At 43.6% G+C, this 27,421-nt stretch overlaps 1 protein-coding gene across 46 annotated transcripts in view; it reads left to right on the forward strand.

Moving 5' to 3' along the window:
* The window catches only part of LOC103554661 (putative zinc finger protein 487), a 48,735-nt gene that overhangs the window by 13,369 nt on the left and 7,945 nt on the right, over positions 1-27,421 (forward strand). For 11 of the 46 annotated variants that reach the window (XR_011531827.1, XR_011531829.1, XR_011531832.1 and 8 more), the window contains 3 exons: positions 16,965-17,145; positions 17,704-17,897; positions 18,030-18,368. The exons of 11 other annotated variants lie outside the window; for them this stretch is intronic. Coding sequence is in view for 8 of the 35 variants with exons in the window: in XM_070590854.1 (XP_070446955.1) it covers positions 4,884-4,939; positions 5,059-5,166; positions 25,315-25,387 (237 nt within the window). In the remaining 27 variants the exon portion in view is untranslated. Of the gene's footprint in view, positions 1-2,717; positions 3,019-4,883; positions 4,940-5,058; positions 5,167-16,948; positions 17,411-17,703; positions 17,898-18,029; positions 18,369-23,049; positions 23,216-25,314; positions 25,455-27,421 lie in introns of those variants that run through there. 24 more of the 46 variants (XR_011531855.1, XR_011531856.1, XR_011531838.1 and 21 more) reach the window with 11 other exon arrangements.

A 27,421-nucleotide genomic window follows, 5' to 3' on the forward strand; every position in this document is an offset into this window, starting at 1 on the left:
CAGATGAATAAGCAGCTTTTCCTTTGCAGAATTGTGATGTAAGTTCAAGAGCAAGTGCACAGGACGTAAAATAAGAATAGAGTTGAAAAAGGAGGAACATCTCCAAATGCAATGTGTGTCCCTCTGGAAAACATAAAGCAGCCTAGAGGGAGGTGAGGGAGACAAAACAGAAAAAAAAAACTAACAGAGAAAAGATCAAGCTTGCAGCATCATATCTCCAGGCTTTGCAAGGTGCACTTGTACTTTCAACCCCATGAGACAGAGTGATGTTCAGCATGACTCCACTAATCATGTGGCCTTGAGTATCTCAGCAGACATCAGTTAAGTCATTTAAAAGGATAACTGCAACTTAAATTAGTTCATCCTATTTATGCAAAAATGGTAAATTCAAATAAGCAAGGTAATTTGCTTCTATGTATTTCAATTTTAAAATTTTTTTAATCACTTGTCATCTCAAATCAAAGCAAATGGGTAATATTATCAATTATATCTTAAATACGTAAACATATGAACTGATTTAAAACTCTTATTTGATATGCACTTGTTAACATTTGCACTAGAGTAGGGAACCACATTCAAGACTTAAAACTTAAAACAGGGTCATGTCCTTGAAAACCAAAGAACGTCATCAGAAAAGCCCCCTTGTGAGAATCTAGCAACAGAGTGAGTCCCTAAAATCTGTTAAGCTATTCCATAGGGAAAGTACGGTAGATCACACTAGTAAAGGCAAAACTGTGGAAGCTTATGAAATATTTATCAAGGGAAATGTTTGATAAATAATAAAAATATTCAGTTTTAGGAAGGAGTATGATGAGCTTCAACATGGTTGCACTTATGAGCACAGAACTTTCATAGGAAAGAAAGAAGTAGAAATTTATTGAGTATGTTTTGTCAGGCATCACTAAATCTTTCAAATACATTATAGCATTGGAAACTGGGAATCAGAGATGTTAAGTAACTTGTCCTAGGTCACACAGTGATAAATGACAGAGCTAGAATTTAAAGTTGATCTTCTAATTACACATCAATTTTTTTTCACGTTGATAATCATTTGATCCTGAAGCAGTACTCCAGATATGATAATGCTTAAAATATTTGCTTAAGCATTTCCTAGGATTTCTGATCAAGGTGAATTCAGATTTCAGTTTCAAGGCTAATGAATGATAAAGTGATCTTTAAAATAAAGAAAATAGATTATAAATATGCATGCATTCTGAGTGGCATATGAATCTCTCAAACATTTGATGAAGTGTTCTTCATGTCTCATGTAAGGATGAAAGAAGTTATCTATTGTTGTGTAACAAACCACACCAAAGTATAGTAGCTTAAAACAGGAACTTTTTATTGTCTCTTATTGTTCTGTGGGTTGGCTGTGGTTGGCCTGACACTTCTCTCCTGGGGTCTCTTAGGAAGTGCAGTCAGCTGTCAGCTGGGACTGCGATCATCTATAGGCTCAACTGGGCTGGACTTCAAGATGGTTCACTTCTAGGATGGCAGGGGATGCTGGCTTTCTTACTTGGGGCTGCCAACTTGAGGGCCTACATGTGGCCTCTTTATGTGACTTGGGCTTCTCTCAAAGTGATGGCTGGGTTCCAAAAGAAAGCATCCCAGAAGAAATGTTCCAAAAGACCTAGGCTTCTTATGGCTTAGCTTCAAAAGTCCCAGAAACTCTCTTCCACAGCACTCTGTTGGTTGAGCCAGTCACTGAGGCCTAGGCAGAGGGACGTAGACTCTGCCTTTTGATATGAGAAGCAGCAGGCAATAAGGGAGGGAGGGAGACTGCCCATCTCACCTTAGTCTTTAGCCTCCCATCCTGGCATCTCTACTTTACGCAACTGAGTTAGAAGGGGAAATATATGCTACAACTACAATAACACAAATTATTGTGTGGTATTTTCCTATTTTTTTGGCACTGTCTCTTTCTCTGGAAGCACAGCCCTTCTTAAATGAATGAATAAATGAAAGTCTCTGGTCCTCCCCTTCCCATTCTACTCTTTTGTTCCCTCGTTGCCTCTCTTCTGTTTTCTATCCTTCTTTCTAACTGAGGATAAAGGGTGTAAAAACATTTTTTTTTAAAAGAAGCAACGTACTCTAATCAGTTAATTAACCTTATGGTTAATTTCTACCCAAATCTACCATTTGATATCTGCCTGACTGATTCAATCATCATTCTATATAGGAAGGTAATAAGATAATTTCTTTAAATGCAGGCAAAGGAACGAGAGGGAAAAACGGGAAAGAAAAAGTAGGTTACCAAAGGAGGAAGGAAAATATAAATGGGAAGTGAAACAAATCAGGAAGCTTGAATGATATTAAACCCAAAAGGCTGAAAAAACAAAAGGAAAGAAGCCAGATTCTCCCCTTATAATACTGTGTCCATCCTGCCTTCCTTTCCAGTCCATTGCCACCCGTCGCTAGCCGAGTCTAACCTTGTTTCTTAATGCCTGAATTATTGCTGTGTCATCTTACCTACTCTCCCTGCCTACGGTCTTTATCCTCTTAGAAACCATCAAAAGCACCGTTTTCCTCATCGTGCTCCCAATTTAAACAAAAAGAAAAAAAAGAAACACTAAATGACTGCTGAAGAATGAAATCCAATATAAGCATTTGAATGATTTTCATAATCTGACCTAACCTTCCTTGCCATTGTTTCTCAAGTCTTCCTTACATGAAACTATTGACTCAACCAGGACGCTCTACTCACTGAATCCAAATACACAGAAAAATGAGCCTAGATCCCACTGTTTATTACATCATGAAAAATATCAAACCTGAAACAAGGAAAAATAATTAATAAACAGCAAAAATCTGTTTCACAAAGCAGTGTGGCAACATTGTAAGCTTATAATTACAGCAGTTGTGGTCCAGATCACTTCTTAGGCATACAGCCTTCTTTTTGTCTTCTGTCCTTTGCTCTAACAGATCCTATCACCAGGAGTTTTCCCTGCTGCTGTCTGCCTTAGCAAATCCTGTCTCACCAGAACCCACAAGAAGTCCTCCTCTTCATGGAAACTGATGGTAGTTGATTAATCTGGAAGAAGTGTGATTAGCAGGATTATTCTGGATCTGAAGTACCTTGTTAACACTACAGCATCTGATTGGCTTCTCTATGGAGACCTAAACACTAAAGTTCCATTTCAGTTTTTACTCTCTAAATTTGTTGAGTATACAGTAGTTTAAAGGACCGTTTCACCCCAGCTTGATAGATAATTCAACTAGCATCCAATCATTTGTACAACTTTGATTTGCAATAATTATGAACAGTAATTAGAGAAACAGTTAAAAAACACCATTGCTAATATAACTCTGGGAGCATGCTATAAGTGGGCTTTTTAAAAAATAGGGTGTTTGAAGATAATGATGGGTGCAGTCCATGATCAAAGAGATCTTGTGATAAGAGAAGTTTATTTTCAGGTATAATTAAAGCTGTAGATACCATTTTGAAAGTACAGACTTTAGGGAGCGAGGGAAGAGAGTTTTTGAAGCATAGTATAAATCAGGAATAATTACATTGATGATTATGAAATGCCAACATCCATTTTATTATGAGGAGCTGTCTCCTTTGTAGTTCCATTGATTCCAGGAAAGCATTAGTATAAGACCAAAGGAAGCTTTGCGACGAATGCTTTTGAAGGGTATTAAAGAGTAGAGTGACTGGCAGTTAGCAAACATAAAAGTGGACTAATGAGTGAATGTTCTGATCACCCATAGAAATTGTACACTTCAAAATATCTTATTGAAAAAACTAATTTTCGTTTTCACGTCCAATGTTGAATGTGCATGCAGTTGTTTTTATTGTTTAATCTATTTTCATTTAAAACTGGGTAAAACTAAACTTTTTGGAGCAGTTTACAAAGGTGATAAAATTATAACAAAAAGTAGGTTATCAGAACAGGAGAGTGGAGGCTTCTGGGGCACTATCAGTGTTTTGTGACTTGACACGGGTGGTAGTTCATTTTCCTTGCTTATTTTTTATGCATTTTACTGTTCATGAAGCAGTTATGTAGAAAACCCACTGATAGTAGTGCCCCGTTCACCTTCAAGACTTTATTAGCCCACGGGTGTCAATTACTGCCATAATCCGGGCTTTGCTCACGTTCCCTTTTGCCCATATGAAGTGGTTGTACATTAAGAGATGACTTCTTGGGGCCAGCCCAAGTGGCCTAGTGGTTAAGTTCAGTGTACTCTGCTTTGGCGGCCAGGGTTCCGGGGCACAGACCTACATCACTCAGCAGTGGCCATGCTATGGTGGCAGCTCAGATAGAAGGAGAAAAGGGGGAAGATTGGTAACAGATGTTAGCTCATGGCAAATCTTCCTCCCCAAAACCAAAAAGAGATGACTTCTTGTTATAGAAGAAATAGTGAGCGTGGTCTGGCCCTCGGTGATATTTCAAAACAGTCCTATGAATGGACATGAGAAGAGGTCCTTCTTCTGCCGAGGATCAAGTCTTATACTTTGTGTTATTTAAAGTACCTGATGCAGTGCTACAAAACTAGTGTGTATTCATGCATTCATTTGACAGATATTTATTGACTTACCTACCACTTGAATCCTTGGAAAACTAGAGCAGTTTGCCAACTAATATAGTTAAATGATAGTTTATAAGTGCTATATAGACACTAGAGATTCAGCAGTTTCTCCTGGCTATCAGATTTATTTTGGCTAGTGGATATCACTCTCACTCTCATTGAAGTCTTAGAAAGGGATTCTAGAAGAGGATTGACCAGTTAGAAGGTGGAGACTTAATAAAAATGGAAAGAGTCAAAGACAGGAGGGATAAAAGCAGCAGAGGAAGAAGGAGGCAGAGACTGGACAGCCAGCAAGGCCTCAGTGCCCTGTACAGTTTAAGTTGAGTCACGTATTCTTCCTGTTTTCTTGTTAGATCCTTCCTCTTGCCCATGAACCCACCTGGAGGAGTCAAGCCCAGCATGGATGCCAGTGAGTTGGGTCAAAGCCAGGGAAAGGTCCTGGGATCAAGAACTGGCTGAGTAGAGTGAAAATTTCTGATCAGCCAGAAGTAGAAAGAGCCAGAAGATAAACCAAACCCATTTTCCAAGGAGTGCCAAAGGTGAAAAGCAGGAAAGCCAAAATACTCATCAAGACCAAAGGGGGAGCACAGAGCCAGAAGCTGGGAGGAGAAAGGGAGTCAAGAAAGTCAATGCCAGGTAAAAACAGAAATAGAGACTTGAATAAAAACAAAGCACAAAATGAAATGAAGGGCCCAAGACAATGATTGGGAACATTCCTTGGGGTTCGATACTGGATTTTGTTGAGTATGGGTTACTTAATTTAAAAGCACAGGCTCTGAGCAGGTACATTCCCTCCTTATGACTTTATTTCCCACCTAACTGATAGTCCACTATTAACCAAGGCATTAAAAACACTTAACCAGACAAGATCTGGAAGCTGTTTAGGCAGTCCTGCTAAGGAACCAACTTAGTCCAGACTGATTTTGCCATGACGATGACCACATCTCTTAAGGACAGTTCTCTCTAGATTCCTCCGTTGATTATTTTTGGAAACAAAATACTTGAACAAATGGTCTGCTTAAATAAATGGTTCAGGTGTGAGCACCCTAAGATGCTGGCAGGTGGAAATGCCTCACTTACCAGCAGGAAACTGACTGAGTGCTTACCCTGTCCCCTGCAGCATGCTCACCCAGATTGCTTTAATATAATATCCCAGTGTATTTAACATTTTAGTCCATTTGGTTAAAATCAATTAGGTTTTTTTGAGGATCTCGATCCTCCCCCACCCAGTTTAAACCATAATCTCCTGAAGACTAGGATTATCTTGCTATATTCTTTTTAACGCCCCTCATTTCTAGTCAAGCCTCAAAATGTTAAGTCTGTACTGCAGGTTCATAGCACCTCAGAGATCATCTCAATTCTCCCCGCCCCACAGTGGGAAAGTGACCTGTTCAGTCAACATGGAGCAAAGTCACCCTTAAAATAAATGTTTTCTGTTTTTATTCTTCTTTTCCTTTCTGCTTTTCAGAGACAAAGCACAATAATTTGAACTTTTCTGCTATGTGACCTACACTCTACAGGCACTCTATAATAGTTGAGCCAGGGCTTAACAAAGGACTTGGCGGGGGGGAGGTGTGCTTGTGTGTGTGTGTGTGTGTGTGTGTGTGTGTGTGTGTGTGTGTTACACAATGTGATTGCCGATGTACAGTGGGAAAGTGGAAAGAATGTTTAGGCACATGCATATTTATATCAAAGAGATGGTAGAACCCACAAAAAAGAATTCATTTTTTGTGGTCTTAATGTTATGGTTTGGGGAGAGGTTTGGGGAGACAGAAGAGGAGCTGCTAATAGGTGGATTCATATCTTTCTGGGGAGGCTCAGTTATGAAGACAACTGAAGTCTCTCACAGCATTGGGATATTTCATTCTGGAAAGGAGAAAATACAATACCCTTCCTCCCTCCCCACTTCTTTGGTGCCCTTCCAAGGTAGGGCCCCTTGGTGCTGACTGCTCAGTCCTCCCTCCAGGGAGGCTTACCAAGGCCAAGAGGGCCAGAGGGGGCTGCTGCCGGAGATGCTGCTGATCCGGCTCCTCACCCCACTTTCCCTCTGCTGGTGCTTTTGGTGGCAGCGCCTCTTCCTGACGAAATTAAAATTACCACTCTTTAGTAGGGGACGTGTGTACCAGCAAGCATCAAGTTGATTCACTAGTTACCCTGTGACTGCGCTGGGCTGTGATGTGCCATTGTCTTCCTTCTCCCATTTTATACTTCACACAACAGCTTTCTCTCCAGTCAGTTAACCACTAACCACTTTGAATATCAGGACCATGGGCTCATTTATTTTTTCTGTTTTAAAGGATTGTGCTGGTGTGCACAGGGAGCAGTCATGTTGATTTCCACAGTTGCTGAGGTGTCTAAGTGTGATCTACCTATCACGGTGCTGACTTTAATGAAAGGTTCTTTTTGTGATTGTTATTGAGCATTTATGTAGCTCCACACAACAACCCATTATTCCTCAGAGTACCTGTAATGGTGATCATTATTAGCAACCCCCATTGTAGAGGCAATAATTTAGGGGTCCTAGAGAGGTTTTAGCAACATCTCCAAAGAACACAAAGTGAATAACCACGGAACTGCCTGGCCTGGAGCCCCCTGCCTCTAGCATACTCGGCGAGTTCACTCATTCCATCATCTGGTTAGCAGACTTGCACAAGTTGGGCTCCTCTTCTAGGTTGCAGCTGAAATACCCTGAGATGCCTTCCTTGGTGGCTTTATCTACAACAGCATCCCCTCCCCAAGGCTCTATCACATTCCTGTGTTTATGGACTTCACAGAGCTTAGTGCTACCTGAAGTTATCTTGTTTGTGTTCTTGTTTGTTGTCTGTCTACACCATTCAGGAAGGTCATCTCCATGAGGGTAGCAGTCTTGCCTGGGTTGTTCATTGCTGTATCCATCCTCTTTGTTGAAAGTACCTGGCATACTGTAGGTGCTCAGTAATACTTGTTGCAGGAGTGACAGTGACAGGCTTTGTAAATGCTGTTACTCACATGTCATTTCTTTTGCCTTTTCATCTCTTTCTGGACTTTCTGGCCTCACACAGTCAATTATTCTCAGTTATCTTGGAGCTAATGATCTAGTTTGTGGATGGCCCAGGTTCTTGGCTTCCTTCCCTCCTTGGCTTCCTCTCCTCTGGAGATTTCTCCAGATCTTTCTGTCATTTCTGGCCTTTAGCTAAGTGGGGTCAAGAAAAGAGTAGGGCGATGAAAGTCCTATTAGACAGTTTTACTAGTCCTAATAACTTTGGAAAGATTCAAAGTTGAAATTACGGATTCTAAGGTTACTTTTTTGCTTTATTTGTGGATTTCAAAAAATTTCATGTTTTTTATACACAATACAGTGAAAAGTGGATTGAACAAGTTAAAAGCACTGTATAGATGTAAGATATAATTATGCATGCATGTAGTCCCATTAACCTTGGTGATATAGAGCTGGTTATACATTTAAGGTTTAATTAGTTTTCGTAGAACAGTAGCTCACATTGTTCTAATGGATGGGGTGAGATAAGGGCTTGGAAAATGTGCCTTTGGTTGATGTTCTTTTTCAACCATCAAATCAAGATTAAGCTTGAAGGCCCCTCAAAGCCTAATGTACACCTGAAATTACACAATGTTATAAACTAATATGGCATCAGTAAAATAATTATGTAAAAAAAAGGTTGAAGTTAGAATAGACAAAAGTTAAAGTAAGAATAGATGAAAGGCCCTAAACATTTGAATTTTCTTGCTTCAAATTTTGGACGATTAGAATATAATTTCCCCTGAAAAATCTTCGACTTATTTTGGAAGAAAGACCCTCTGGATAATCTAAAAATGAAGTTTTCTATTTAAAAGTTGTTTTTAATGTTCCTTAGAGCCCTGTGTGCAACCAGATAATAGGGTTGCACACTTTTCTTTTTAAACATAAGGAATCAGTACAATACCTTATATTTGATAACATGTGCTGTTGTATTTGGTCCTCCCTACAACTCTGCCCATGGATATTATTGGTGCCACTTTATAGGTAGAAGAATGGAAGCAAAGCTGTTAAGTGCCTTTCCCAAGGTCTTAGAAGAAGTCAGCAAGAAGATGGTCTGGCTCAAGTCCCCTGACTCCAGTTTACTATTCCCCACAATAATGTTGGAAAACCACATTAGGAAGGGAAGACTCATTCCTAGTACTGTTGTCACACCACTAAGCTTCAAAGATCAGGCAAATATTTTACTTTATGGTTAAATTGGTCACATTTACTCCCTGTGTACCTATATTCTGGGCCCTGTGCTTTGCCCTGGGAGAAGTCAGAGAAAGTAAAAGACAGGTTAGACTTCCCTGGCTCTTACCACCCAGTGGGGGTGGGAGAGACACACATACAAATGTGGCTGTAATACAAGGGTAGGGAGGTCGGACATGCATTAAGAGATACAAGATGAACTTGGCATGAATAAGATTTAACTGAGGTGAGATTGAGAAGAGTCAAGAGGGGAATGGTGTGTCGACCAAATTTTATCCACCAGAATTTCAGCTATTCACGTTTTACCTACCATGGCAAGCAGTTAGTAGATAATGTTTTTAAATTACTTTTAAATAGAAGTATTCGCCTATTATTTATATAAATAGAGGTAAATGCAAGAAGAACTGCAATAGAAATGGCTAAAGTGGTTTCTGTGGGGAACGGAACTGGGGGGATAGGAAGGATTGGGGTTGTGAGGTGAGAGAGGGCGTGTTGTGGCTCTTTATAAACCTTTCAGTACTATTTGGTTTTAAGGGCATGGGTATGAATTACTTAGGTAAATATTATTATGGGGGACTGGAATTGGCCACCCCAAGATATATCTCTTTGGCATGAGGATTGTTTTGGGCTGGTTACTTTTAAAAACTGCAGACAGGAAAGAAATGATGAAAAGTAGAATTTACTTACCCTTTGTTAAGAGACATTTACTTTGTAAAGGAAATCTCCATCTGTAAAGGTGTCTCCCTCTGTGTACCTGGAAGGAGGGATGACCTTATCTCTAGAAACTCTTAGCAATGTGAAAGGCAAGGACTCAAGTCTGCATAATAACCTGACTCTTGTTTACTGTACTTGTGTGGTAATCTCCCATGCTGGACTTCCCCCCACCCCCAACATCCTCCTTTGTCTTTAGCTGAAGGTGATATTTAAGATGGTGGCTTCAGCCATTTTGGCTACTTGCTCAAGTTGCCTGAGCCTCTCCTGTGTATACATGTTATAAAGCTTTGTTTAATTTTCTCCTGTTATTCTGTCTCATGTGAATTTAATTCATTCTCCAACCAGAAGAACCTAGAGCTGGTAGAGGAAATGTCTTCCTCACCTACGTTATTAAGTGGGCTTTAAAGAATGAGTAAGGTTTCTACAAGGAGAGGGAGGAGAGGGATGGTTGTAGCAGAGGACCCAGCATTAACACAGAGGAAGCAGGAGAGCAGAGGAAGGAGCAGGTAACCCATGAGGATGACAGTGTGGAACACACCTCCAGGGATAGGGACACATGCTCAATTGCAGAAGGGCTTGGTTAGAAGGACATGCACACACGCTCACGTGGTTGTTGGCAGGAAGGCAGTCAAGGGTGTTGGGCAAAGGGGTGATATGCTCAGCACTGAGCTCTATGTACAGCGGTGGTTCTCGCCTTGGAGGTTACCTGCTTGTTGAAGCAAAATTGCTGGGCCCCACCCCACAGCCGGAGTTCCTTCCTGAGTAGGTCCAGGGTGAGGGCCAAGGATTTCCATTTCTGATGACTTCCAGGCAATACTTATGCTGCTGGTCTGGGAACCACAACTTGACAACTGGTAACAGAGTAATCTAGCAACAAGGAGAAGGTGAGACTAGAGTAGTATGAGAATGGAGGTCAAGGGACTGTTCCACCAGGACAGAGCGGAAGGAATGGGGCACTGATGGGGAGCTGGTGGGAAAGTACAGAATAGTGATCAAGAGAACAAACCAACTGCTTAAAGGACAGGGGACCGTAGAACCATTGTTTTGGATCATGTCAAATCAGAAACCACCAGTGCCTGTGCCAGGTACACAAGAAGCATCTGAAATTCATGTTTTAAATCGCAATCCCGTCTAGAAATTAAGCTGTAAGATTTATCTTACTTTTCCTTTCTCTCACATCAATAACTTCAATCTAGTGCAATTTAGGTGGCAAAGGCATCTTCCAGGGAGAGCATCCATATATGCACCTAGTCAGAAAGTATATCTATCTGTATATGTAAAATCATGCTAGAACTGGTTTGCTTATTATTTCATTTTATTACATCCTTGTAGCTAAATACTGTTTAAAATAAATACAGAATACACGAAGCATCCACCTGTACCAGGTGGGGCGAAAAATGATTAACTCTCTATACCATAGAAATACTCCATGAAAACATAGAGGAATCCTTGAACCAACCAACATTCACTGAGCATCTACCACCTGAAGAGCACTGTGGATGTGCTTGGATACAAAGATGAATAAAACATGGGTTCCGTTCCAGGTCAACATCTAGCAGTCTTTGTCCTGTTCTCTTAAATCTGCCTTGGATTTTGTTCATAACAGAAATTCTGAAGCAGGCCAGAAGAAGATAGTTAGCTTTTCTAAAGTGACCACCTGTGTCGTCTAATTATTCCACTGAGGAGAACACTTGCTCCTGGATTATTTCACTGAGTTCAGATATGTTTTGCTGACACACAGAGACAGTCTGGGGAGCATCCAGCCCCTGATTACTCCCTGGTCTTTAAGTCTAGTGAGCATTTTATTGCTTACACCTTTTGATGCTAGAGAGTGCAACCTGGGGTTTTGGAAATACCATTTCCTTTACTACCTCCTCCAATAACAGGGTCACTTCAGGACCAGTGAGTGGTTGTAACTAGGATGTGTTTCCCAGGGGTACTAATAGTTCTGGAGAGGAGAAAGTATTTTCACAGCTGCAGCTCTGGGTGTTGAACTTCCTACTGTCAGTGAGAATCATGTCCCACTGAAACTATAGAAGTGGAATTGACCCTCAAAGGGATAAGGTGACAGGGAGTGGTGTTTACTTGAGTCAGAGAGCAACAGAAATTGACTTCTGCAGCTGGGAAAAACAAAGACAAGGGTTGAAGGTGAACTTCCTCTTTAATTTTGGCTAATCAGCAGCCCAAGTGGCCTTTCTCAAATGTTTCGGGTCTGCTGACTCTTCCAACTCTATAAAAGACCCCATATGTTGTATCAACCTAGACCTCCTGGGCACTGGAGGGAAACAAAAGGAAGAATGTTCCATCTCAGAATTAATGAAGTCATCCATGGCACCCAGCTCTCCCTGCCCCATCCTCAACCTCATCCATCTCCAAATGTTAGGAATTTTGTTAAATACCACTCACATCCATCCTCATCACTCCCTTTGGCCACCACCAGCATATTCCCTGCTGATGTCATCGCTCTCGTAGATCACTGCAGTAACCTTCTCACTGGCCTCTCACATCCTATTTATCCCCCTCTAAACCATTCTTCACATTAAATCATAACAACTCATTAATTCACAGTATTAATTCATGGTAATTCATTCACAGTAATCTTTTGGAAACTCAAATACTACTACTAAAATTGGAATACCCTACACATACACATAAATCCTAACTTTAAATTTTCTCCTGGGTCCACATTGCTCCAAAGACTTAACTAGTTGATTTGCCCCAGAGAGATCTGCGTAATCTGTGCCCCCTGTGCTTTTCCCTCTTGTTGCATCACATTCCTCCCTCCTCACTGTCTGCTCCCATCACCCAGATTCCCCTGCCCGGAGCACTCCTCCCTCCCTGCTTTGCCGAGTTGTCTCCTACTCACCTTTTACCTCTTAACCTTTATCAGCTCTTGAGAGACGCTTGAGGAAGACCCTCTCCTCCATGGTTAAGCCAGATCCCCGTGTTTTAAACTCCCTTGGCACCATCAACCAGCTCATGAACCCCTCATAGAATGTTATACAGGACATTTACATGAACTTGTGTGATTAATTTCTATTTGGTGGTCTCACTACACTGTAAGATCCATGAAGGCAGGAACTCTACCTCTTTTTGCTTTTCATTGTATTCCAGAGCCTAGCACAGTTTCTGGCACATATTAGGTACTAAATAAATGTATTTGTTAGGAAGGAAGAAGGTAAGGACATATGAGTGGAAAATTGATACTTCTAAAATAATAAAGAGGATGTCTAGCATTTTAAGTGAATGGTAATAATGGGTAACACCTGTTAAACTTCTAATGTTAGAAATTTAACTGTTCTAACTCTTCAGAGCTCTTTACTTGCTCATTCCAGTTCTCGGGGCCAACCCTATTAGCACATATTAGTATCTCTGTACTTAGTAGATGAGATCTGAGACTTAGGTTACTTGTGCAAGGCCAGGCAGCTAGTGCAAGGCGAAGTCTTAACGTGTCAATATTGTTACTCTATTTATTACTGTGATCACCTCTGTGGAGTTCCCTCAAGTCCCCGTGGAAAGGACCAGTGTCTGGCAGATGCAACCCCGCCTCCAGACCTCCAGGCTTTTTTTGAGCCAGCGAGTCAGGGTTCATGCTGAGAAGGCACAAGGCCTGGCTGGCCAGGATGGAAATGGCAGATGGAGGGAAGGACCCTTCAGGCACAGCAGGGGATAAGGTCGCTTGGGCATCCGGAAACCTGTGTGAGAACCTGTCTTTGAGTTAAATCTGAACTCTTGTCTTCCAGAAGCAATGGAAACAGGATCCAGCTGGCCTTTGCTGCTACTACTAGGTCAAACAGTCTCTCAGGCCCTGCCACTGAGTTGACCCCACCCCTAGAGGACGCTGGGTGGGGCCTCCCCTTAGGAATCCCTCCCTTTTCCTATATGTTCCTCCAGAGGATTCTGATCTCGGCTAGGTGTCCCTGGCTGTGATCGGGGAAACATGGTCTTGCTCCTCTGGGAAGGTAGATAATTAAGCCACATATTCCATACATGTGAAAAGTGTTGTGAATTGGAAAGCAAGGGCAGATCTCAGCTCGCGAGGATCAAGGAAAGCATTGAGGGAAACCTTTCAGTATAATGGGAAGGGAAGAAGAAAGAGGGAATGGGACTGCATTTTTGTTTTGTTGTGGTTTTCACGGTTTTATCGTGAGAAGTTTTCATTTGATGATTTCTCATTCCCCTGTGGCGGTCCAGCATATATGCTCAAGTGAGGAGTGTGGACAAGTTGTAGGAAAGTGGAATTGTGAGAACTTAGGCGAGAGAGTTGATTAGAAAACAAGCGCAGAAACTCCACCGAGGCAGGGACTCTGTTTGTTGCCTCCACTGGGTGTCCCATGTGGTGAAGAAGAGTGCCTGGCTCATGTTAACACAGGAGGAATGACTGCAGATTCTCAGGCAGTGGTGGAGCTGACCAGTAGCTGTAGAACAGACATTTATGGGGACCCAAAACTCTTATTCGTGTGATTTCATCCAAGAGGAATCAGCCCCTTATTTTAAGGCGGGTCTAAGAAAGGCAGAGTTGGATTTTGCCAGGCAGGACAGATGAAAGGAGAAAGGGGTAGGCCATTTAGATTAGCGCTGTTTAGGCCTGGGGTTAAGTGATGGACCATAAGGTTTTCCTTGGAGAAATGGAGACAGAAGGTTGTCAGGTGGACAGGGGAAAGTATAAAGTGGCTTATAGTTCCTGAATAGGTTGAAGAATTGGCATACCGAGGGCATAAGCTGAGAGAATAAAGGGTGGGATTTCAGACTGTCTTCTTTCAGAATGTGGAAACGTTCCTGGTGGTAATGTCTAGGATATGGCCATAACTGACGTGGAATGGAGGTAAAGGGCTCTAAGATGAGGAGGGGTATTCAGTGACAGGCCAGATTTTGGATGGTCTATCCACAAGGATGTTGGGACCTCTGACTGGTTCCTCCCCCTTTGAGTTCTTATCCTGAGCCTCTTTCCTCTTCCAAGGTCTCCACAGAATTGGCATTTCCTGCAGCTGTAAGCTTCAGTCCATGGCATGAGTTTGGACAAGAAGGCAGAAGTGGGGCGGTGAGAAAGAGGGGTGTGGTAGACATCTGTTTTGTTTTTGTTGTTGTTGTTGTTGTTTTGATACCCAGCATTCACTCACCTTCTGGAAATAGTCCTTCTATTGCCCTTTGGAGGACTAACCGAGTTCTCAGTATCAGTCCAAGTGCGCATGGAATTGTCTGTCATAACACTCTTACTTTAAGGGTGGGTGTTTAACTCAGGCTGGGCCAAAAAGATTGGTCCATGCTTTTGGCAACAGTGATTGGTCAGGGATGGGCATGTGACCCAACCAGAGACAATAAGACACAGTGGGACTTTTGAAGGGACTAGTGAGAGAGACAACCCATTTTAAGCTGCACTTTAACTTGGAAGATGTAGCTACTAACTTGCCAGACAGAAAGTCTTACAGTGAAGCCAGTCCAGAATATAGAGCCAAGAAATGGATAGAAACTGAATCTTGATGGCATCAACTGAGCCCCAGCATGAATCCTCCTGCCTGAGGGCAGCCTTACTCCCAGACTTTTTCAGGTGCCTGAATCAACAGATCCTCTTCGTATTTGCTGTCATTTACATCCAAAGAATCCCTCACAGTATAAGGGGGCTCTCCATCCCTGTCTCCCTCTTCTGTGCTAGCACATTAAATATGTATTACCTTCTCTGTCGTTCAGGTCATGCCCTTCTGTAAAATAGGGTAAATAAACCTATTTCAAAGGGTTGTAAAGATTAAATAGCATAATATACATAAAAGCATAACTTTGGGCCGGCCCAGTGACTTAGTGGTTAAATTTGCGTGGTCTCCTTCAGTGGCCCAGGGTTCTCAGGTTCGGATCCCAGGTGTGGACTTAGCACCACTCGTCAAGCCACGCTGTGGTGGCATCCCACATAAAATAGAGAAAGATTGTCACACATGTTAGCTCAGGGGCAGTCTTCCTCACAAAAAAAAGCATAACTTTGTTCCGCAACATTGAAGTACAACAAGCAGTACTTAATCTAAATTAAATTAAATCTGGCTCAAAGCCCCATTTTAAAGAGTAAAAAGATATCTCTTATTAGTCATTACTGGGGGCGTTTTGCCTGTATAGTTTAATATTCACTGTGAAAAAATATGTAGGAAAGAGCCTGTGATATTGAGTCCACCTGGGTTGCCCCTGGGATGTTCATTGTCTAAGCCCATCTGGCCCATTAAAACGCCAGTGGCCGCACAGCCTCTGTGCTAAGTGTGAGCGATGCAATGTCTGTTGCAACTCTCAGGGTGATGGAGCTTGATGATTAGTCATCTCAGCAACATCACTTGATCCTGTAAAACCTGCGGTGTCTCCTAGAGGACGTCCACACAGAACCCACCCACTTAAGGGACTCGTCTTTGCATTTTTACTCTCAAGACATTGGAGCTGCTGTTACCTTTAGGCTACTCTCCTTTCACCCAACACTTGTGTCAACCCCTATCTCCTCTTTCCTGGGGACACCCAGCTATCCTCCTCCCACATGATGGTCTGGACAGGACTGTAGAACAGGTGCATCACAACTTATGTTCAGGATCAGGAAACGTGAAAGCCATTAATAACCCCTGAGACCAGAAGCCCACAACTTGCTGTGAGACAAACGGGGAAAGATAACATTTATTCCTTCTGGAGCCCCTCTGGCAGGGAGTAGAAACAGCAGTCAACAGCTTGGTAAATTATCCTATTTCAAATGAAGGTTGCCTCAAGCTGGGCAAGAATCACTGTAGAGGAATATTGCCCCCTCTTGTCATTGTCAGCCCAACCCCCTCCCACAGTGAAACATTGTTAAACTTGCATAATAGTCAGTTCCTTCCTTGCCCCCTGCCCCCTGATGCCCCTAGAAGGAAGGAAGAGACCCTCAGTCTCCTGGGAGATAAGGAGACAGCCTCTAGAAGTCTTTGAGCTGCTACTTGGCCTCCTTAATGAAAAGTGAACATGTCCTTGTAACCCCAGGAAAATAGCCTAATTTAAGGCTGTGATCCAGAGCCAGTGGAAGTTCTAGAAGAAAGCCCTCAAGAGAAGAGCCCCTTCTCATAGCCTGGGCCCCTTCATTGTGACTGCAGATTGGGGCACAGTTCGCAGTGTTAATCCCCACGAAGGCTGACTCAAGGAAGCTGATTCCCTTAGGCGGCACCTGGCACAGGAGAAATTCACGATGCCTGAACCTGGGATCTGGGGTTCCCTGCCCAAGCCATGTTAAGGTACCAGTCAATTCATGCATTTTGTTTGTCCTGACGTGAGATTTGGAGTGTGGGCTTGAGGCTGTAAAAATTCAGGTAGCCCATTCCCATTGCATTCTATGTCAGTGATAATTCTTCAGGCACCACGAAATACGTGAATGAGACCCCCTGAAATTGCACAATACTGTGATACCTGGACATGGGAACCAAGCACATGAAATCTTTTTCTAGAGAAATTGGTCCTTATCTCTGTAATCATTGTTCAGCTAATACACATGCCTTCTTTTGATGACAGTCCTACTTTCCCATAGGAACAGGAGTCTGGGAACAAGGAAAACAGTCCTAGAAGCAGAACAAGAGTGTGGGATCACTTGTGGACAGTGCTACCATCTCATTTGGACAGGTCACTTCCTAGACGTGCTGAGTGTGTAAATTCTGTCTCCTTGTCTCATCCAGTGTTTCTCTGAATGGAAGCAAATATCTGGGTACCAGGTGTGACTTGTTATGTGACCCCAGCCAGTACATCAGCCCCTTTAGCCCACCAACTCTCCTTTGGTTAAAGTCCTCGGGCCATCGGTAGGTGGAAAACATCCCAGAATGGGAGTGACATGCTCTGAGTTCCCTAGTGCTGGCTTTGCCATCGATTGTGTGACTCATTCTGCTGTTCAAACTGTGAGGATCAAATTTGAAATGATGGATATGTTATATTAAATATATTAATAAGAGCAGAAATTAAACCTGTAGGGTTTAAGTGCAACCTGTAGGTTTGCTTCCTCTATAAGCCTGGCTGTCTCTGCAGGAGCTGAAGGTTGCTTCTTTAGGCTTATTGTCTTGGAGCTAGAGCAGAGTGGAGAGACTGAGGTGGAGCCAGGGTGAACCATATTGCACCTAGCTTTTCCTCCCCTCTAAGTCTGAATACTGGCAGTGGTGAGTCAGGTGGTTCTAAGGGCTCCTTTCACTTTACCGTTCATGATGACCCCACACCACCTCTACCTCCACGCCACCTTTGTCTCCTTCTTTGGATGCTCCAACGTCTTTGACGTTTTTCAGCCACCACTCCACTTAGCTCTTAAGCAGCTTTGACCTTGAGGACATGGATGTGGTTGAGAACAAGGATCCACTTGGCACCTTTGGCCACTTTTGCTTCAGTGAACTGAGTGGGGTGTCCAAGAAGAAACCCTGGTGTTAGGAAGACTTCTAAGAAGGTTCCAATGATCCTTGCCTCCTGATATTCACACCTTTGTGTAATTACGCCTCCCCTTGAGAGTAGGCTGGACTTAGTGATTTGCTTCTGGCTAATAGAATAAGGGAAAGGTGATGGGATGTCATTTCCATTATTAGTTTACAAAAGATTGTGACTTCTGCCTTGCTGTCAGACTCTCTCCTGGCTTTGATGAAGCAAGCTTCCATGTTGGAGAGGCCCACAGGACAAGGAACTGAGGGTTGCCTCCATCCTACTCAGCCCACAGCCACCAGGAATTGAGGATCTCAGTCCAACAGGCCTTGAGGAGCTGCATCCTGCCAACAGCTCTATAAGTGAGCACAGAAGTATGTCCTTCCCCACTTGAGCGTTCAGATGAGACCCCAGCCCCAGCTGATATCTTAGTTGCAGCCTTGTGAGAGACCCTGGAGCAGGGAACCCAGGTAGGCCTTGCCTAGACTCCTGACCCGGAAAAACTGTGAGTTAATAAATATGTTTTTTTTAAGCCAAGAAATTTTGGGGTATCCATTACATAGCAATAGATAACACACCCCTAAATTACTGTAACCTTGGTGTAAGATATAGCATGGCTGGGAAGGCGGGCACCAAATAGGAGGAGACCCTCTCTGACAGTCTCCCTGGAGAAACTGTCTTCATGCTCAAAGACTATCCCACATCCTCTTATGCTGCAGTGATAGTATTCTGCTCCACTAAGCCCGATCAGTCTCCAGGAAGCAAGGCCTAGGTAGTGTTGGGTGGAGTGCATGGCCAGGATGGGGTCATGAAGAATGATGATGAGGTCATTCTTCCCCTTCTCATTTTTTTCTTCCTTTCACACTCACTCCACCATTACATTTTCTTTACTCTCTGTTTCTTTCCCTCCCATATCCTGAGTGGCTGCCCGATGACCGTTCCTTCAGTGATGGCTCGGTGATCTCTTGGTCTTGTAATGCTGCTGTCAAGCTAGGCAGCCTGAAGAGATTTACCTGAGGGGCGGCTCTTCCCAATCTTCAGCGTCCCTCACAAGCAAGGAGACCTCTTTGTAGATCTCAAAATATTCCTTCTAGACAGATTAACACCCTATGTATAACAGACTCTTCAGCTGGATCCACCCAGTTCCTAGACCCTGCCCTGGCCACTCCAGTGTCCACAATCACAAAACCCATCCATACACAGCCCCCCATTGACTGCCCACCTGTGAGAGTCTCTGGAGTCAGCAACTTTTTCTAAATGAAAATAAGCCACTGTTTTCTGGAAAATATTCGTATCTCTGATCCTTTTCAGAGCTGCAAGCTCTGTTCTCCCTACTGTTCTGGGAATGGTAGAGGAAGGGGAAAGGTGAACTGCTCCCCATTTTCATCAGGGTCAGGTGAGGGGTGGGGACATGGCCCACACTCCAGACTTCCTGAGGGAGAGAAGGGCTCTGAGGAGCAGGTGACATTTATTCCTCACCAAGAGATCCAAGAGCAACATTTCCCCCTACCACTCATGCCAGGGCCTAAACACCTCCACACTTCCAATTCCAAAACTTTCTGAAGCCACAAGGGGGAATTCTGGCTGTGTTATTCCAGAGGAATGCATCCCACCCTGCAGCTGTGTATAGTTCAGGATAGTGAGGGAGCAGATGGAAAGACAGGTTGAGCCAAGTTCTGGACTTGAAGGGTTTTGCCCACTTTGAAAATGACTGAAGTTTTTAGAGTAAACTTTCTGTACTTTTTATGAAAGAATAAAGTGTTTTAAATAGAGGACATCTGAGCCGGGTCAAATAAAGGACCCAGGATAAAACTGAGATGGCCACTGTCAGGTCCCCTACAAGGGACTTGTCATCTTTTAGAAACCAAAAGAGGAAATCAGAGCTGACATCCCTCCTTCCTTTCCCTGAGCATAAGCCTGAGAGTACCCCAAACCTACATGCCCAATGCACTACACAGAGAACACCCCTCTCTGTTAGCAGAAAAATTTGAGGAGGATCAGTTTTCTTGGTTGTGGCTAATCATTGTTCTCATCAGAGGATGTGTTCTCATGAAAACTGCGATGCTTTCTCAAGAAGGACTGATTGATTTCTTTGGGGACATATTTCCTCCCTGGAAGTATTGGAGAAGCATTTTCTGTTTGAATAGAAGAGTCAAATCCCTGAACCCAGTACCTTCCTCAGGGGTGAGGGTGGCTGGAGGGACCTGGCATAGCTGACATGCAGGTGGGGCTTGGATGGGGCACAGACTCCCTGGAGGGCAGGGAAGGGGGTTGACTCTGGCATAAACACTGATCCTTGAAGGCTACAACTTTCCAGGGATGTCCGATCCTATCTCTGTTCTGGCTAACACTTATAAACAACTCTGGTCAGCAGTGCCAGGGTCTTGGCTGCAAGACATGGTCCTTGCCCATTCCCCTGGCTGGGAGTCAGAGAGAGCTCCGTAGTTGGCGGGATGTCCCTTGTCAGGCTCTACTGGGCCTGCAGTTTGTCCTTCTGCTGACTTAACTCCATCGCCTCAGGTTTGTACCCACATGCCAGTTTCTCTTCTAGTATCTTCCCGATGGTTGCCATGAGCTCATGAGCTTCAGGAGGCCAACAACTCACAAAGAGAGCTGTACTTTCAGTGGGGAGTTCATGTTGTGCAAAGCTTGACATGAACTTGGGTTTTTGCTGGGGACTTTGCTGCCCTATGATTTTTCCCTTGGAATTCATCCATTGAAAAAAAAATTGCCTCCTCTTTTTTCTGAAGTAACTCTCAGGAAGAAACTGTTCATTCTGTGACAGAGATGGGGAAGTGCCCTCTAATTCTCTGTCCTCGATAGAGTGGCTCTTCTTTCTAGCTTTAGATGTCCCTACTCCTGAGAGTCCTCACTTCCACATTCTGCTTTGGAGCTTTCAGAGGCCTCACTCTGTTTGCAGCTGATGGGAAATTCTTGTCTTGGAACTTCCATGACACACACTTAGAGACCCAGGGCTCCTGCAGCTACTCCATGCTGATCCCGGTGTTCTCCAAATGGATGTGCCCCACCTGGAAAACTCCCATGTCCCCACTGGAAATGCTCTGGGACTGAGTCAGGGAGGACTTAGAAGGCAAGCTATCTGAAATAAAGGACATGTCTTGAGCCTGGCTATGCTTCTCACTTTCCAGTTGAAACTTTAACTCACTTAGGAGCTGTATTTTAAGGTATGATCATTTAGAATCTTGGGGAACTGATATTTTTGGTGAGGGACATTCAGTGTGATAACATGGGAAACAACATATTCTTAACATGAGTCTGCCAGCAACTGGATTCTGAAATTGACAGGCTTGAATGGTCAGGACATCTGATTGTTGGGACAAGCGGACAACTTACCAGGGCTATCTGGAGGTGACTTCTCTGGAACAGGCCTCAATAGGATGGAAATCAATTTAGATTGAGTTACAGGTAATGGGCAGTGTGGTGGTTGTGAAACAGGATTGGTGGTGTGTGATGACAGGCCAATCAGTCAGTGGGATTCCTTGTCTGGGACAAATCTGGTAAAGGGTTGATATCTCGGGAAAGGGTGTGATCAAGAGAAAAGATGGAGTACAGAGATAAAGTGGCCTTTAATTGGAGAACAGGATCCACTGTCTAAGTGTCATGTCGTTGGAGAGGAGGAAAGGCAGGGGCTGGGCTGGGAAATAGTCTGGGAATTTGGAATCTAAGGGAGGAAAAGGCTCTGGTGGCATAGAGAGACCTGATGGTGAGGGTGAAAGAAAGTCAGCTAAGGGTGTCATTAGGTTAGGTTAGAGAATGCAGGTGGGTGAGGAAGGCTCAGGTAGAGGGGCTAGTATTAGGTCTCCTAGAGGGACTGCTGAGAAGGCAGAGGACGGAGTGAACAACGACTCAGTCACAGAAGCTGTGGAAGCCAAAGGGGACATAGAGGGAGGAGTATCTTCCAGGGCCTCCAGGCACTTCAGCCAATTGACTCAGCAGTTGCAGTATTACGCAACTCACGGAATGAGTCTGGACATAACAGTTGATGAAGGCAGAAGATATCATGATGCTGGCCCAGGGGACTGCAGGAGACAGGAGGTACAAAGCTGCAGCCAGAACCAGAACAAATGTATGGGACCTAGCAGGTCTGGCAGAGGTGGGGCGCCCAGTGTATACTGTCCTTTCACATTTCCTCACTTCCTTGAGCTCACAATGTAACTTGCTTCCCTCTACCCAAGGCTTTCACATTCTGACTCAGGATTTTCCCTCCCATGGCAATCCCAGGCTTCACTGAGGTCCTAGAAATTCATAGACTTTACTAAAAAGAGGGATGTGGGAAAGAAGGGTAATGTTTAGTCACCTTTGCAGAAGAGAAAGCACCTTCCTTGCCTCCTCTGCTTTGCTCTGGCAATCTCTCCAACCTGGGAAACCAGGAGGAGGATGAAGATAGAAGCAAAGATCTCTTTTAGGAGGCAGAGTAGAATGTCCTTTATGGTACCCTTGGTAGATTGGACTTGGAGATCCCCAAGAATTAGGATTCAAGATCACATAGTTAATGATAATAACAAAGCTCACATATGTATGTTGCTTTACTGTTCACAAAGGGTTTTCATGTATGTGTGTGTATGTGTGTGTGTATATATAATGCCAAGAGGTGCTCAAAACCACCCTGTGAGGAACATAGGTCAGTGGTTACCTCAAAGAGGCATCTGATCATCCAGGAAGTCAAAGTACTTTCACAAGGTCAGGAGACAGAAGTTCTGACTCTCGACATCTCACAAGGCCACCTGTTGGTCAACACCCATTGCCCAGGTCCATCACTGCTTCATGCCCAGGGATGGGCAGAGCTCGAATCTGAGAAGTGTTTCTGGTTCTGACTGCTTTCCTTTGAGCCTCTCCTCTGAGGACTGTGTTTCCTGAGAGGGACTGTATCTAGCAACTGACATCCTCAGAGATCATGGACCTGGGACCTCATGGAAAGGATGGGAAGGGTCACCCTTGGAGAGCTCAGGTGGAATAAGCAGGATCTTACCTCTCTATGTTCCACTTTTCCTTCTCCTCTTGGCTCTGCCCTTACGCTGAGAACAAAAAGAAAAGAATAGGGTGCTGGGCTCATTTGTCTCCCTTCTCTTTCTAGGAAACTCAGATATCCATTATCCAAGAATAATATGACTCTCTATTTTAATTAATAGAATTTTGTGTTCCTTCCTTTAGTTAATTTTTAAAGGTGATAAAATATTTTCACTTTTTCTTTCATTGGAAAGCTCAAAGGAGGATTTTTTTCTATGAGGTCCACACTTGATATTCTGAGTCAGAAGTCCTCTCCTCAAGGAGGGTATCGACTCTGAGGCCAACAGTCACGCCTGTGCTCTCTCAGAGAGGAGCCTGTATCCTGGGACAGAGCTCAGACTCCAGTCGCTGCTCAGAGGCTCAGCCCTGCTCTCTTGATCTGCCCAACACACAGGAAGCCTTCGTCAAGTGATACCTGAAATGGGAATGTGACTCATGATCAAGTGCTGGGAACTCTTTTCTCCTGCACAGATCCCAAACTCTAAATAACCCGATCCAGGAGTGCAGAATCACTGAGTTTGGGATCTTATCCTGGAATCCTTCACCCCTCTCGGTGGACTGTGAACTTCCTAGGGAAACATTCCAGGCTGAACCCCTAGCCCTGCCCAGCCTATTCCCCTAGAAGGATGCTATTCTATCCTCTACTCAGACTTTCCATCTTAGGTGTCTCTCTGAGCCAACTAAACTCATTTTAAAATATGAGGATAGAGATAGAAACAACAATAACGAGTCCCTGTTGGGGGCTTGCTGAGAGTTCCTTACCTTTTGGAAGTCTTTGGTTTTCCAGAAGGTTGGTAAAGTTGGAATCCCCACCAGGTAGCCCAGGAACGGAAGGAGCAACCCCAACCCACATAGGAAGGTGAGGTTGGAATGAGTATCCAGGAATGTTGACCCAAAGCTCAGACATGACTCAATAGGGCTATTCAGAAATGAGAGAAAAGTCCCTTGTCTGAACTCCATTGTCTGAATCACAAGCCTACCTGAGGGAACTGGGCTCTGAGGGTGCAGTCATTTGACTATAGTCCCAGGCCTGCATTACAGAGCATTGAAGTGTCACAAAGAGTTTTAGAGTGTGGGGGAGGGGACAGCATGAAGAGGGGTACCCACAGCCCTTCCCCACCCCCCAGACTGGCAGATCTCTCCACCCCTCCTGGGCCCTCTCTGTCCTTCTATACCTTGCCTGTCATCCTGTTTTCCAGCTCCACCCTTTCATCATATCATATATTTACTTCAGTGAAATTTTCTGCTTCTTTCATCTGTACCCCAGATATCACCTGGGTCCTCCTTTACTCTTTGGAGAACTTGACTTGGGTCTCACCAATTCTACTGCCTTGAAAGTCTGAAATGCTGCCTGGAATTTTTGCCTGTCCCGAGACATTTACACTCAGGATCATATATGGCCTCAAATTCATCTTCCCTATAGAATGTTTTTGCCTTACATGAATCCAGATATAGAACTTAAAGTTCTACACTTATTTAGCTTTGTGAATATTCAATAGCAAATTTTAGTTTTTTGCTTCAGTTAACCTTTATCATCGTCAATCAGAGAGGCTGACTCAAATAATTAAAATGAGTAATTCCTTATTCAACATTTGCAAAACTAAAATCAGTACAGATGTATGTCGCTTAACAATGGGGATATGTTTTGAGAAATGCCATTAGGCAATTTGATTGTTGTGTGAACATCATAGAGTGTACTTACACAAACCTAGATGCTGTAGTCTACTATACACCTAGGCTCTATGGTATTAGTCTTATGGGACCACCATGGTGTATGTGGTCTGTTGTTGACCAAAATATGGTTATGAGGCACATGACTATATGGGCGACAGAGCAGGAGCATTGGTGATGTGCAAGTGAAGTTTCCCAGGTGGCTAGTTCCTCAGTTTTGCTTCTGTTGCCTCCTCTAGAAATTAAAGTCATTTTGAAAATAATGGCAATGGTTGTGCTATGGACTGTAGCTGAATCTGTTTGGACTTTGGTTTCACAATAAAACAGAGAGTACTTTTCTCCCTAACCTCTAGGACGTTGAAGTTTAATGCCATCATGAGGGACAGTGCAGTGACCTTTGGGAGATAAGTTGCTCTGTCATACAAGCTGAGCCAGTAGCATTCTCGCCCCAAAGCCTTTGTATTTAAATGGACTTCTCTAATCAACTTTCCAGAAACAAGTTCTTTTTGTAAGACCAGGATTTCATTAGAACATCAGTGTATCTAATAGTAAAATGGTGCTTTCTGATCTTCTATCACATTTTCTAGACTCTTTATTTGCCCCAATGCTCAATAAATTTTTAGTTGCTAGAGGGTACATGAACGAGAACAAGAGCCTTTGTTGAAGTTTTGTGGTGAGGGTGGTTTTCCAGAATATTCCATGATGATTTGAAAATTAAGAACTCTGTGCATGACAGGGTCACAGTTGCTCTGTACACATTCTATGAGACTTTTCTTATTTCCCTCTAGGGCTTTCTGCACTCTGCCCTGTGGATTTCTACAACGTTGTTTTCATATTTGGCAATTGTTCCTCACTGAATGAATTACGACTATGCCAAATTCTTGTATTAAAAATAATTTTAAATGAATAAAGGCATTCTATTATTAAAGTTAACTACTTTCTTTCTTCACGTATTCACAAGAGATACCATAGATCTTACTTGAAGTTCTCATAAACTTAAAAAATCACCACCAAGGAATAAGCTTCTGATTATTCAAGTGACCACACTAACCAAAGACTGATCCACTGGTTTTTTTCCCTCTTCCTCTGAGAGATGCTCATCACAGGTCTTAATTTTTCCAATAGGGTCTAAAACAGGGATCAGGAAACTCTAGACCAAATCTGGCCAGCAGCCTTTTTCTGTAAATAATCCCTATGGGACACGGCCCCCCCATCCACATCAGCACTGTCCCTGCTGCGTTTGTGCTATGACAGTGCAGTGGAGCAGTCGCAACAGAGAGCAAACAGCCTGCAGAGCAGAAGACTTTTACTATCTGGCCTTTCATGGAAAAAGTTTGCCAACCCTGCATTACAATATGTTTCTAAATATTCTTTGACTATCAGTTAAGCTCCGAGCTCCTTGAAAGCACAGACCAAATAGGATTTCTCCTTGTGTCTTCGTTGCCCATCATACTGTCTTATTGGAAAGAAATGCCCAAGTTCAGAAAGAATGAAAGTAACCTAATCTGTCTGTATAAATAATCATACTCCCCTCACCCGCGACCTTAGAGACTATGGGAAAGAACCACTGAAAACCAGGGATAGGGTGATTTCCTATCAGGACAATTTGGTTTTGATTTTCAGGAAAATCTGTATCAATAGGGCAAACTGACCTTGGTGGCGGCAACCGGTTGCTTCTGTTCTCGGTCCAGCAATCCAGGGGTGGGAAGGCAGGGATGTGAGGGAAGGACCCACGCAGCCTTTCTGCCCCAAGAGCATCTTCATACCTGTGATTTCCCACAAGTCTTTGTAAGGACGTCGCCGTGTCAGGTGCTGGGCAGCTTGGCGGAGGACTGGCTCAGCGGCATGCTGGGGACATCTGTGTTCCCCACTCACTCATCCCAGCAGGCAGAGTCTGTTTGACATTTGATAATACGTGAAGAGGGTTCTGGGGAAGCACATGGAGCCTCTCCTCTGTTCTGCTTCTGCCTTGGTTTGGATGCTCTTGGTTGACTTTCCCTACATGTGTAAATCTGGGAAATGACTGGAATGTAAATTCATTTTTTAAAGGTTCTTGGATCTAATATTTTGTTTGAGTAGGCATTGGAAAGGCCTCAGGCAAATACTCTTGGCTTGTTTCCTTAATAACCAAGCCAGATGTGGCAAATTTGTACTAAGTTTATTACCACTCTGACCACTTATTGCACTTCTGCTGTCAGACATCACTAGTAGATCACTGTGTTCATTCAGAAAAAGCCTCAGAATCCTTCTTAACATGTTCCAAGCAGCCATCACCAGTTAGTCAGAATTGGCACATGAGATGAAACCTTATTTTCCGAAGCTAGTTTTGCATATTTCTAAATGTGAGAATCTTATTCCATCCTTTAGTTTTTCCATAGCTCTTCATGTGGTAATTGATCCAGGCCTGAAGGCAGGAACTGGGGATGCCTGGCAAACCAAGGCATTCTCATCAGAGTGCAGAGCACAGACAAGGTGTGAGGTGACCAGATGTAGTGAAGCAGAGTGTGCACTGGAAAGTCACATGCAGGCGACCTGGAATAGGAGGGAGGAGCCAGGTTAATGTGGGCATTGGATCCAGGCCAAGACATTTGAATGTGATTTGGAAAGTCAGTGTTCCTAAAGGCTGGTAAGCGTGTCAGGGTTCTCCAGAGAAACAGAACCAATAGGAGAGGATATGTATACACACACACACACACACGTAGAAAGTGAGACAGAGATAGACAGTGGAGTGGTGGTGATTTATTTTAAGGAATTGGCTCATGTGATTGTGGAACCTGGCAAGTTCAAAATCTGCCATCAGGCCAGCAGGCTAGAAATTCTGGCAGGAGTCGAGGCTGCAGTCTTGGATCTGAAGGCCGTCTGGAGGCAGAGCTTCTTCCTCTTCAGGGGACCTCA

Source organism: Equus przewalskii, chromosome 22 (genome assembly GCF_037783145.1).
Source record: "Equus przewalskii isolate Varuska chromosome 22, EquPr2, whole genome shotgun sequence".
In the NCBI taxonomy this organism is placed as follows: Eukaryota; Metazoa; Chordata; class Mammalia; order Perissodactyla; family Equidae; genus Equus; species Equus przewalskii.